General features: G+C 42.6%; 1 protein-coding gene across 1 annotated transcript in view; it reads left to right on the top strand.

Moving 5' to 3' along the window:
* The window catches only part of tpo (thyroid peroxidase), a 96416-nt gene that overhangs the window by 30123 nt on the left and 52765 nt on the right, over positions 1-13528 (top strand). Inside the window, exons 6-7 of the mRNA XM_078213507.1 lie at positions 8604-8813; positions 11205-11720. Coding sequence (XP_078069633.1) covers positions 8604-8813; positions 11205-11720 — 726 coding nt within the window. The remainder of the gene's footprint in view (positions 1-8603; positions 8814-11204; positions 11721-13528) is intronic.

Below are 13528 nucleotides of genomic sequence, written 5' to 3'. Positions count from 1 at the left end.
CTGATCTTCTCCAATCTACACAATTATTACAGCTCCTACAAAAGGCCACTGTCCTTATCAACAGTTGCCATGGCTAATTTCTTTAACTGATCTAACAGAGCATGGGGATAATTACTTATTACACTTGTCAGCAGAGAAAAATTACCAAAGGAAAAATGCATTAAAGAAAGCTAACTGAAATAGTTGACTTCCTTTTCTATTATTCTTGTCATGGGAAAATCACTGTCCCAGATACAGTGAGTGCAGCTTGCAGTAATGCAGGAAGTATTTATGTTTTTGTCAACATTGACAGCAAGCTCAGAGTGAATTTTGTTTCTGTTTTAACTTGGGAATAGTTCATTATCAAACAAGCAGCCAGCAGGACTTGTAAACTACCTGCCCAACTGGCTATTTCAGGAGATTTTTTTGCAGATATTATCTGAATTTTGTAATTCTATACAAAACTTGTACTTGAGCTGAGGTTGCTAACATACAGATTAACACACCAAGCCATTTATAATACGCTCTGCGTGGGTTTCCTCCAGATGTTCTTGTTTCCTCCCACAGTCTAAACACGTGCAGGTTAGGTGGATAGGCCATTGTAAATGTAAGAGGTTATGGGGATATGGTGGAACTTGGGTGGGATGCTCTTTTGGAGAGTCAGTGCAGACTTAATGTGCTGGATTTCGTTTTTCTGCACTGTAGGGATTCCATGGTTCTATGTACATTGAAGGTACATTACAATTTCAATTTATATGTTGGTTTATCTTTGCTATTCAAGAGATTTCTAAGTTACTTTCCAGTTTACTTTGAGGTAAACTTAGGTTTTCAGCATCTCTAGTGGAAGCTTCATGTGCTGGACCACATGTCATAGAATCATGGAAGATAAAACTATTACCTGACAGGCAATCCATCTCTTACTCCACACCTGCTATCATCGCTCTGTCACCATAATCATTCTTGTCTCACTTTTGTGGACACTACTCATGCTTATCTGAATCATAGAATGGTTAAAGCACAGGAGTCCATTCAGCTATGAGCATGCAGGTTCTGTCCAACAATAAATTACTCCCTCTCCATCCTTTTTACTTGCAGCCTGCCATTATTTTATCTTCAGAAAATTATCCAATTTACTTTTGCAGGCTTCGATTGAATCTGCTTCTAACATACTCTCAGACAGTGGGCAGGATTTTCCAGCCCAGCGGGATATTTTCCAGTGTCGGAGGAGGCCTGCATTAGCCAGCGATGAGATCTTCCGGTCCTGCAGATGCCAACGGGGTTTTGCATTCAGTGCACCCTCTGTCATCGGGGAAGGCGCCGTGAGGGGTCACCATAGACAGGACTGGAAAATCCCACTGGCAGGAAGGGCCAGAAAATTTCTAATCCCAACCACTCACTACATAAAATGATTTTTCCTCACGTCGCAATTTGCCAACTAACTTAAATCAGTGTCCTCTGATTCTTGATCCTTCGGCCAAAGGAAGAGTTTCTCTTTATCTACTCTGGCCAGATCTCTCATAATTGTGAACATCTCACATCTCTTCTTAATCTTCTCTTCTCTTTTCTCAGAGAGCAGCCCTGGCTTCTCCAATCAGTTCATGTACATGAAGACCCTCATTCCTGAAAGCATGGCCCAGATCTTCTGGTCTCCAGGTGGCCATATCCCAGAGGCATCCCTGATGAGGCACTGTGGACCCTTCAAAAATCCCAATACAAGGACCCCATTGGGGTAGCTCAAGAAGTTTCAAATTCCGAGTGTAATTTCCTTGCATCTGGAAACCTCAGATAAAATCTCCAACACTGAGTTACAGTTTGGGACTTTGGATAGTTCTGACTCGCATGAATGTTAGACAGGAATAAAGCAGCCACATTCACACCCCCAACCTCCGACTCCCCCCAACCCTCAGACCTCGTATTCTTCAACGCCCCTCCTCCCAACACTCTGACTCCCTCCAAACTTCCTCTCCACCCACCCCCAACCAGCCTGACCTGACCTCACCACCCTTTTCACCCTGCCCAAATAAATCCAAAATTTCAGACCTGCTCCTATCAGATCTGCACACATTAGCTTTCTGAAACATCTAACCCCAAAATCATACATGAGTGAAGGCAGCTGCCTCCAAGATATGCCCATGCACAAATCCCGACCCGGGTCCATTCTCTTCCTTGCAGAAACTTTAGGTGTCGTGTTTGGGGATGGGACTTCTGGATTTGGGACCCTTCTGCCATTTTCACAACAACAGAGAGGCTCTTTTTTGAGCCAGGTCTCTATTATGGCCACATCATCATATTCTCACTTAGCTCTCTGCACCTGCAGCTTACCAACCTTAGTTACCACACTCTGTGTATTCACAGCAAACCTAATGTAGGTCTTAGACAATCGGATGTTAAGCACCCAATGATTAATTGATCTATCACTGAGATGCATTGGGCAGCTCTTTGCCACTTGCCCAATCTAATGATTGGGGTCACCTGAGAAAGTTCAGGAAGGCAATCAGAACTCAATGGCTCTGCTATTTTTACTAAACTTCCTTTGACAGTGTCCTCAATGCATGCAAATCGGTTCCAGGACAACAATGTGCCAGTGGGTATTGGTGCCTAAAGGTTACATTTACTTAACGGAGCAAAACATTGGCACGTCTGCCGGTGAGCAACCTTCAGGGTCTCTGCACACAAATGTGAAACAGGATATTAGTGATGCAGAATATTATACAATGCCATCTGGATTTTGAGTTTCAGTGCATGACTTAATGCAGGCATTGATCACACAGTGCTTTAGAGATCCCACTTAAGTAGCAAATGTGTATGCAGTACCTTCACACCCATTAGGCTTGATAACTCTACCAGGTCAATTCTGCCCAATTATGTCAGCAGCATTCACATGTTAAGTAGTTAGATATTGTGAAACTAAAGGGAAATTTTATTGTTTGGAAACTACTTTCAAATGCAAGCTATTTCCCGAGATTGATATATTGGGGGTGAGAAATGCAGAATTTCAACCACCAAGAACTGATAGGTGGGGAGCAGACAAGAGATTAATTAAAATAAATATTTAATCAAGATAGCAGTCCAGTTCCATTGTGTCCATTTCGGATTTAATGGAAGCACATTTAGGTGCCAACAAGAAATTGACTCAGCAAAATCAATGATTTAATTATTGCAGGCAGTCAGGTAGATATTGATGCAATTAACATCCTCAGGAGATGTTAGTAATGTCTTTGCAAATTGCCTTTGCTTTGCACCAAAATAACTGTGTGTAGCTGTGGTGATTGTCCCTTTAAGAGCAACAGAACAGAGTAAGGTTCACAAGATCTGAACAAGCAATCAAGACCTTGAGTGGGCAATCTCTCCAAGGGAATGAGTTTTTCCTTAATGTAGGTTTTGCTATGGGTTAGATGCAAGCATGCAGCTCATGCAAAATCCTTGTAAACAAACTTATTTTGTTCTACCAACGAAGCCTCCTGGAAAATATCATTATAGTAGTCTAAGTTTACTATTGCATAGGAGGATGGCCAAGGAAACGGAGGTAAGATCACTGCTGCCTCACAGCGCAGACCCGAGTTCAATTCCCGGCTTGGGTCACTGTCTGTGAGGAATCTGCACATTCTCCCGTGGCTGCTTGGGTTTTCTCCGGGTGCTCCAGTTTCCACCCACAGTCAGAAAGACATGATGGTTAGATGCATTGGCCATGCTAAATTCTCCCTCAGTGTTTCCGAACAGGGCCGGAGTATGGCGACTGAGGGAGTTTCACAGTAATTTCATTGCAGTGTTAATGTAAGCCTACTATGTACATCCACAGGGACTGCAGCTGTTCAAGAAGGCAGTTCACCACCATATTCTGAAGGGCAACAAGGGATGGGTAATAAAAGCTGATCTAGCCAGCGATGCCCACCTCCTGTAAATGAGTAAACAAAAATGGTTAGCTCAGTTCAGTTTCTGGTTACTTATGTGCTATTTGTTTCCAGGGCATCCTCGTTTTGCATCAATTTGCTCAACAATTTGAGGTGCTCCATACCTGGTCTTCCTCCTCACTCTTGCATTTGTGCTGCCTTCTCTTATGTGAGGTACAGTTACAGATGTGTGAGTGAGTGAAGATGAGGTTTGACCTGCTGGAAGGTAAGTGAAGGTGATGCTCAGGCAGGTATATCACATTGTGTGAGGAGTGGAGTGAGTGACAATGGAGGCTGGACACATGAGGAGGTAGGATGTGCATAGAAAGAGAAGCTGGTCTGACTGCTGCTGAAAGCTGGATGGATGTGAGGAGTGATGTGATGACTTAGCAAGATAGAATGAAAGGGCAGGGCTTTGATCATGGGATTAGGTGAAGCAGTAAGTTTCTCTTCCTAAGTGGTTTGACAAAGCGATTCGAAATGTCAGCTCTTTTCTCTCCTCACAGATGTTGCTAGACCTGCTGAGATTTTCCAGCATTTTCTCTTTTAGTATCTCTTCCTAACCTGGTTAGGTCTTTAAATTTCTTCTTCGGCTGCATCCATACCTTGAGCATAACAGTCCCACTGCTCCCTTCCTCACTTACCTTCCAGCATGCCTCCTTGGGATAGCTGTCGGTCTCTTCTTTGCAGTCCTGGGGAAAGGCAAGGCCCTTCTCCTCCTGACTGCTCCTTGCAGTAATTCCAGCAAAGCATCACTGAATCTGGGGAGCGTCCTTGCTCTATTCCGATCATTCATCCTGAACATCTCCATGTGTGCACTTTCACTTTAAATAAAGCTGAGATTGGGCACACTACCCCATCCACTGCACAGCTCGGAGATGTGAGTCCCGCAAGTCAAAATGCATTGATACAATTGAGTCTGGGTCACTCCCCGAATTGACTACTGGTCCCTCCCCTCCCTCCCTCCCAGCAATTCCATTCATCACCAACTGTGCACCCCCCAATCCCACAACTTGCTGGAAAGAGGCTTTCGTATTAATTTCAGAGCCATAATGATGGCTACTAGAATGAGTGATTCAGTCTGCTAGATGCCTTGGCAATTCAGTTTAGCCCACCTCAATGGTCTGCGTCAGCAAGTGAATCCATAAATCTGGCAGGGATAAGTGTAGCTTTCGGGCCCGGATATCAATTCTGCATCATCAGTGGAACTGACAGACACATAGAGCATGAGTGCCTGCCAACATTAAGAATTGTAGTGTTCAATCCTGTAAAGCAGACAGGGTATCATTTTATTCTTCAATGCCCTCTTTTTAGTTGCACAATCAAACAAAATAATAATGTTCAGGAAAATAATGCATCCCACCTCCAAAATCAGTCCTTGTAATGGGCAGTCACTGTGTCCTCATTGAAAATGCCCAATTTGTGCTTTAGGAGGATAGTGTGTAAAGAATTGGGGCGGGATTCTGTGACCGACAATGGAGAATTTGATGCTCAGCCAAAACTCCTTTTGTTGCAGCGGCCCTGGAGAATCCCAGCCAAGAACGCGATCGGAGATTTGCGGTGTTGGGGTTTCCACTGCAAACATTTGATGAGTGAAGGCTCCACAATGAACAGAACTGAGCTGTGATGTGGCCTTTGACTTCACTAAGTTTGCTGATCTCAGTTAAGATGGAGATAAAAGCATGATAGTCAGCCTCAGTAAACCCACATGCAGAGGAGGCGATAATCAGACAGGAATGTCCCCCTCATGGTCACTATCTGGAGATTCTTGCTAAAACGTGTGCGTTCAGATGAGAATAGAATTATATTTGGCTGTGATGGCCCATCACTCTACTCCACCTCACCTTGCCCAAATGCTCAAAGACTTTGATAAAATTTGTGTGTGAGAAGTGATCACTTGCTTGAGGTGGAGGGACAAGACCTGTGAAACCATTTTATAGCCTGAGTCTTCAACAGGGGAAAGGATAAAAAGAAGTTAATTGGGTAATAAATGTTGGGGGGAATTCTCCCACCCCGCTTACCATGGGAATCGTAGCGGGACAGGGGGTGCACGCAAAGGTCCATTGACCTCGGGTGGGATTTTCTGGTTTTGTGGCGAGTGTAGCCGGAGAATCCCGCCCGTTGACTTTTTTTCTGTGAGATACGAGTGCTTCACCATAGCTTTCACTACTAAGCAGATGTGTTAATCATCTTAAGGGGCATTGAATGGATTCTTCAATTCTTTACTATTCCAGTCCATGCATAAATATGGTTCAAATTAAACATTGGAAGAATTTTTACTATAACAATAGGCCAAGCTGTAATCATCGTGGGTTTTAATTTTGTTTTGTTTGAACAAGAATTATCGATTTCCAATTCATTTGTATTAAATTGGCTTTATAATATAATGTAAGGGATAGTTCCTGGAAGCAAATCCTTTGTCAACATCTTGGCTTATTAATTACTAAGTGTGAGAGTATCTAGTTAAGAACATAAGAACATAAGAAATAGGAGCAGGAGTAGGCCATCTGGCCCTTCGAGCCTGCCCCGCCATTCAACAAGATCATGGCTGATCTGAAGCGAATCAGTTCCACTTACCCGCCTGCTCCCCATATCCCCTAATTCCCTTATCGATCAGAAAACTATCTACCCGTGATTTAAACATATTCAACGAGGAAGCCTCCACCACTTCAATGGGCAGAGAATTCCAGAGATTCACTACCCTCTGAGAGAAGAAGTTCCCCCTCAACTCTGTTCTGAACCGGCCCCCCCCCTTATTTTGAGGCTGTGCCCTCTAGTTCTGGTTTCCCTTCTAAGTGGGAAGAATCTCTCCACCTCTACCCTATCCAGCCCCTTCATTGTCTTATATGTCTCTATATGATCACCCCTCATCCTTCTAAACTCCAACGAGTACAGACCCAATCTGTTTAATCTCTCCTCATAAGCTACACCCCTCATCTCCGGTATCAACCTGGTGAACCTTCTCTGCACTCCCTCCAAGGCCAATATATCCTTTCGCAAATAAGGGGACCAAATCTGCACACAGTACTCCAGTTGCGGCCTCACCAGTGCCTTGTACAGTTGCAGCAAGACCTCCCTGCTTTTATATTCTATCCCCCTCGCGATAAAGGCCAACATTCCATTCGCCTTCTTGATCACCTGCTGCACCTGCAGACTGAGTTTTTGCGATTCGTGCACAAGGACCCCCAGGTCCCTCTGCACAATCGCACGATGTAATTTTTCTCCATTTAAATAATATTCCAATTTACTATTATTTCTTCCAAAGTGGATAACCTCACATTTGCTAACGTTATATTCCATCTGCCAGATCCTCGCCCACTCGCTCAGCCTATCCAAATCTCTCTGCAGACTTTCCGCGTCCTCCACGCAATTCGCTTTCCCACTCACCTTCAAGTTGCAACAGATTTAATACTGTATGATGAAGTGCAAGGTTCAGCTTCAGCAACAGCAAATATTCATGTTGCTTCCACCTGGACAACCCAGTGGATGGAACTTGAGATGCTTTGAAATTAATCTTCAAGATCCTAAGCCTAAACTCCTAACCTATAATGAATTGCTCGCACTTTATATACCAAATAGAATTGCAGCGATGAAACTTGACTCTTCTTGATGTTCAGTGCCATTGTTGGTGAGAAGTTAGCCATAACTGGATTTTCTCTCAGTGATAATTTATACACCCCTTGATACCTTGCAACATTTAGTTACTCCACCTCAGTATTTTCCTCAGTATCCTTCAACTCATGTGTCCACTGTTAATCATATTAATTCTTACAGTTTCGCAATCACATTGTGCATTACAATCTAATCTATTCTGCTGCTCACTCTGCTTTAAGCATCTATTTTGTTTCATGACAGACAACCCCAGTTCTTTCTCCTTATATCACTTTTTTATTGCAAATATATACTTTATTTGTAAGATATCTGAAAGAACATTACAAATATTTCAAAGTGGCCATCACACAAAGTGCAATATTAATGTTCCTTACATATATCATGTTGCACTTTGAGGTGCTTCAATACAGTCAAGGAAACGTTACAGACATTACAAATGGTGCAAGTGTATTCAAGTTGGACTCTGAGGTGTTTCAATATAATTGTGATATTTACTGTACACATTCAACATGAGCCGTACAGCCTGAAGGGTTCTATACAATTCCCCTCCCTTCAGTTCACTAATGTTGAAATATCTTAGACGGCAACCGTCTCCATTGTGCCTCCGCAGCAGCTGCCCCAACCTTTAGTGCATTCCTCAGCACATAGTAATGGGCTTTAGAATGTGCCAGTCTGCAATTTTTGGTTGAAGCCAATTCTTTACACCGAAAGACCAACAAGTTTCAGGCAGACCAAAGAGCGTCTTTCCGAGAGTTGATAATCCTCCAACAACAGCTGATATTTGTCTCGGAGTGTGTCCCTGGGGACAGCCCATAGAGCACAGAGTCCTGCGTCACGGAGCTGCTTGGGATGAAGCTCAACAAAAAAAGTCACATCTCTCTCCAGACCTTCTTTGCAAAGGCACATTCCACTAGGAGGTGGACAATGGTCTCTTCCAACAAGCCTATTCTGAGAAGTATCTCGTCATTTTTATTCTGGAAAGCTGCCTAAGTGAAGTGCCTGCCTGAGCTTTGAACTCAGGCTCAATCCATTTCACATAATGCACATTTTATCAGCCATTTTATGCCAGTGGTAAACTGGTGTGTCCCAGTCTCTATATTAAACAGTTTATTTCTCTGACAGGTCCGAGATATAACCAACAGAATTCTACGTACATCCAGTAAGACAAATATGACAGAAGATCACCTATATTCGCATATCCTAGTTGAATGGGGTCAATATATTGACCATGATTTTGCATTCACACCTCAGAGCACCAGTCAAGCAACTTTCATGGGAGGAGTTGACTGTCGAAACATCTGCCAGAATCTGAATCCCTGTTTTCCAATAAAGGTATTGTGGAATTTTAACAGACCATTGCACTCTTTTAGATTATGGGCAACAGTCGAGAAATATTTGAATTTGGTTATTTGAGATTTGACCATGGATCTGCACCAAGGATATCACTGTCCCAATCCTTGATGCCCTCTTGAGCATTTTTGAGATAGAGATTTTGGATGGGCTTGAAGAAAACGTTCCGAATGGCTTTTACTTTGAACTGCAGAATCATTTCAAGTCTTCCCTCTTCCAATGATTGCTGACCTCAATGATTCCCTACAGTCCTGTCTCCTAGCACAGTTAAGGGATAGAGAAAATAATTATTTAGCATCATCAATAGTGGATTTTTTTTGCATTAAAGGGCCGGGCCTCTGTTGTGGGGAAATTTCAAGAGGTGGCCAATTTATGTCTTAAACTAAGACAATTCAAAACTTGCAAGGCAAATATCTCTGCAAAAGACGTAACAAATTCATTTAACATAGAACATGAAAACACAAGACAATACAATACAAACAGACCGGAGTCTCACAAAGGGTTAAGTAGCTCTAAGGAAAGGGTGACAAAACCTCTCCAAAAGAACTGAATTACAAAGTCAAATAAAGATCAATTATACTTTTTCATAATCAATAATTCCACCTTTCATTAGCTTAACATCAATTCCATTTAACAATTATATATCAATACAAATCTCTGTCAAGTACCTCAGCCAATCATAAGATACTTAATGGCATGGTATAATCATAGAATCCCTACAGTACAGAAGGAGGCCATTTGGCCCATCGAGTCTGCACCAACAACAATCCTATTCAGGCCCTATTCCCGTAAACGCACACATTTACCCTGCTGGTCCCCCTGACACTAGGATCAATTTAGCATGGTCAATCCACATGACCAGCACATCTTTTGGACTGTGGGAGGAAACCTGAGCACCCGGAGGAAACCCACGCAGACACAGGGAGAATATGCAAACTTCACACAGACAGTGACCTGAGGCCGGAATTGAACCTGGGTTCCTGGCACTGTGAAGCAGCAGTGCTAACCATTGTGTCACCATGCCACCCCTATCTTATTTTTATATATCTTATTCGTCCAGCTGATTCCGGACGTAGTCTCCCCTTTGGCACTAACTAACTCCCTGTCACTTGGTAATGGCAGACGCTACCGCAATGCACGTTCCCACTGGCCCACTGCTAAGTTGAATAGACATATATTCCTGTGTCCAGGCTCATATCTATTTTGTGTCTGGGAAATGAATACATTTATTCATAATGTTGTGTTAGGAAAGCTACCTGATTAGACTTGCTGACTAACCTGTTCCCAGACCTTTGGTTTTAAACTATTGACTCCAACCACCATGCCTTTTAGTAACTTTACTTGACTAAAGCATATATTACATTGAAATACATTTAAAATACCAATGATTGCTGACCTGAATGATTTAAAATCATTATTATTTGTTTTGATTCATTTACTGCATTCACATATGTGTAAGCTGTTTGTGTTAGCTTGTCCAATAATCATTTAATTCTTAACTGATTCCTTGTCCTCTAAAAGACTATATTCTGCCTATAAATCTTATTAGCTGGTTGGAAATCCCCTTCCATAGCCTCAGAGACTGAATTCCAATGATATTTATAGCCAAGTGTCCCTAAATGTATGTTTAAATTGAAGCTGCTCACTTACTACCTGTACAAGGCAATGGTTCAACCACATCTGAAGTACTGAATGCAATTTTGAGTGCCCATTATAGAAAGGACATAAAATTTAAGGAATAAAGAGCATGCACCAAAGGTCATTCTATGTGTAAGAAAGTCTAGTTAAGAACAAAGAATTGAGATACTGGAATATTTCAACAAGAACAGAGCTGATTTAAGAGATGTATTTGCACTTATGAAAGGTTTTTATGGAAAAAAAATGCCCTCTGTACGAGTGGGAGGACATCAATCAACATCTTATTAACATTTTCACTAAGCATATGAGGATAGAGTAAGGAGAACATGTTCATGTGGTGAATTGTTTGAGCATGATTTTCTTTACCACAATGGCTCTTTAATGCAGCAACATCACAACTTTTAAAAGAGTGGGTAAACATTTGATGCAGAGGAAAATACAGGTAAATGGGGCTCGAGTAAGATTATATGATTGGTTTTTGATTGCTTTTGCAAACCGCCAACCCAGCTACAAAGGGTGAATGCCCTCCTTCTGCATTGTAAATTATTTGTGGTTCTGTCAAGATTCCAGCTGAGATTAGGTAATTGCTGTAGATAGACAGAGGACCTAAAAGGTGATCTTTAAATATAGACCCACAGTATGTGATGTTGCAATTTCTTTGATTTATTGACTGGAAGCTATAAAAGCAGAGTAGAGATGATATTTTTAATCTTGTCATATTTTAATATTCATCAGATACTTCAAAGTGATCCCCGTTTCAAAACAAATGAATGTATCACATTCTATCGTTCCTCACCTACTTGTGGAACTGGAGATCAAGGAACGACCTTTGAAACTCTGTCAAGCCTGAACTCGCGGCAACAGATTAATGCAGTAACTTCCTTTATTGATGCCTCAACTGTCTATGGGAGCACTCCGGTCCATGAGAAAAAGCTAAGGGATCATTCAAGTAAGGAGGGCCTCCTTCTCACCAACACAAAATACAAGGATGGCAACCATGAACTGTTGCCTTTTGTTGATCAGGTACCATCTCCATGTGTACAAGAGCCTAATGTTACTCAGAATGAAAGAATAGAATGTTTCCTGGCAGGAGAAAGTCGAGCAAATGAAGTTCTTACTCTTGCTTCAATGCACACATTATGGATGCGTGAACATAATCGTTTAGCAAAAGCCTTACACAGGATAAACCCTCACTGGAATTCAGAAACCATATACCAAGAGGCACGTAAAATCATTGGCGCTTTGCACCAGGTTAGTAAATTCATTATTTCTACATTTTTAAAGGTTGTTACAGGGATTGTTCATGGTAGATATTGGCCCCCAAATACCCAACCATGTCTAAGGCAGATTCAGAGCTTAAAATAAATGAGCTGGGCAGAAATTGGGTAGTCAAACTTGGGGTAATGAAATCCCAATGATTCTCCATTACCATCCCATTGGATCAGCACTGGTACTTGAGGAGGAATCGGGGCAGGCGACCTCTCTTGTCAGAAAAAAAAGGTGAGATTGACTGGCTGGCATCACCCACCAGAATGCCATTCAATCATGTCTCCAGAGAGCTGACCAAACTTTGAGTTGATTTGATTTATTATTGTCAGATGTATTAGCATACGGTGAAAAGTATTATTTCTTGCACGCTATACAGATATGCATACGTTCATAGAGAAGGAAATAACAGAGTGCAGAATGTAGCGTTACAGTCATAGCTAGGGTGTAGGGAAAGATCAACTTAACGCGAGGTAGGTCTATTCAAAAGTCTGACAGCAGCAGGGAAGAAGCTGTTCTTGAGTCGGTTGGAACGTGACCTCAGACTTTTGTATCTTTTTCCCGACGGAAGAAGGTGGAAGAGAGAGTGTCCGGGGTGCGTGGAGTCCTTAATTATGCTGGCTGCTTTTCCGAGGCTGCGGGAAGTGTAGACAGAATCAATGGATGGGAGGCTGGTTTACATGATGGACTGGACAATCATATGAAATAGACACAAAGTGCGATCCTGCAGTGGAAGTGGCCAAGTAAAGTCCATATTCATAACAGCAAAGGATCACAAAGGATATGGAAAGAGGCCTCCTTTGAAACAGGGAGCGACCGATCTTCCCACAAAGGTTCTGCAGCCAGTCCTGCTGATTTCAAGACATGCCCTTTAGGTAAAAGCTAACTCTTTAGCTTTATTTTTTTATTCATTCGTGGGACATGGGCATCGCTGACTGGCCAGCATTTATTGCCCATCCCTCATTGCCCTTGAGAAGTGGTGGTGAGCTGCCTTCTTGAATTGCTGCATTCCATGTGCTGTGGGTTGGCCCATAATGCCGTTAGGGAGGGAATTTCAGGATTTTGACTCAGCAACTGCGAAGGAACGGCGATATATTTCCAAATCAGGATGGCAAGTGGCTTGGAGAGGAACTTGTAGAGGGTGGTGTTCCCATTTATCTGCTGCCCTTGTCCTTCGAAATGGAACTGGTCATGGGTTTGAAGGGTACTGTCTAAGGATCTTTGATGAATTGCTGCAATGTATCTTGTAGATAGTACACACTGCTGCCACTGAGGAGGTGGAGGGAGTGGGTGTTTATGGATGTGGTGCCAATCAAGCGGGCTCCTTTGTCCTGGATGGTATCAAGCTTTTTGAGTGTTGTTGGAACTGGACCCATCCAGGCAAGTGGGGAGTTTTACATCACACTCCTGACTTGTGCCTTGTAGATAGTGGACAGGCTTTGGGGAATCAGGAGGTGAGTTACTCGCCGCAGTATTCCTAGCCTCTGACCTGCTCTTGTAGCCACTGTGTTTATCTGGTGTGTCCAGTTGAGTTTCTGGTCAATGGTAACCCCAAGGATGTTGACAGTGGGGGATTCAGTGAGGGTTACACCATTGAATGTCCAGGGGCGATGGTTAGAGTGTTTCTATTGGTGATGGTCATTGCCTGGCATTTGTGTGGCGCAAATGTTATTTGCTTCCTGTCAGCCCAAGCCTGGATATTGTCCAGATCTTGTTGCATTTGAACGTTGGACTGCTTCTGTATCTGAGGATTTGCGAATGGTGCTGAACATTGTGCAATCATCAACAAACAT

Source organism: Mustelus asterias, chromosome 5 (assembly GCF_964213995.1).
Source record: "Mustelus asterias chromosome 5, sMusAst1.hap1.1, whole genome shotgun sequence".
NCBI lineage: Eukaryota > Metazoa > Chordata > Chondrichthyes > Carcharhiniformes > Triakidae > Mustelus > Mustelus asterias.
The sequence above is the reverse complement of the archived record's forward strand: the minus strand, read 5'-3'. Positions and strand labels throughout refer to the sequence as shown.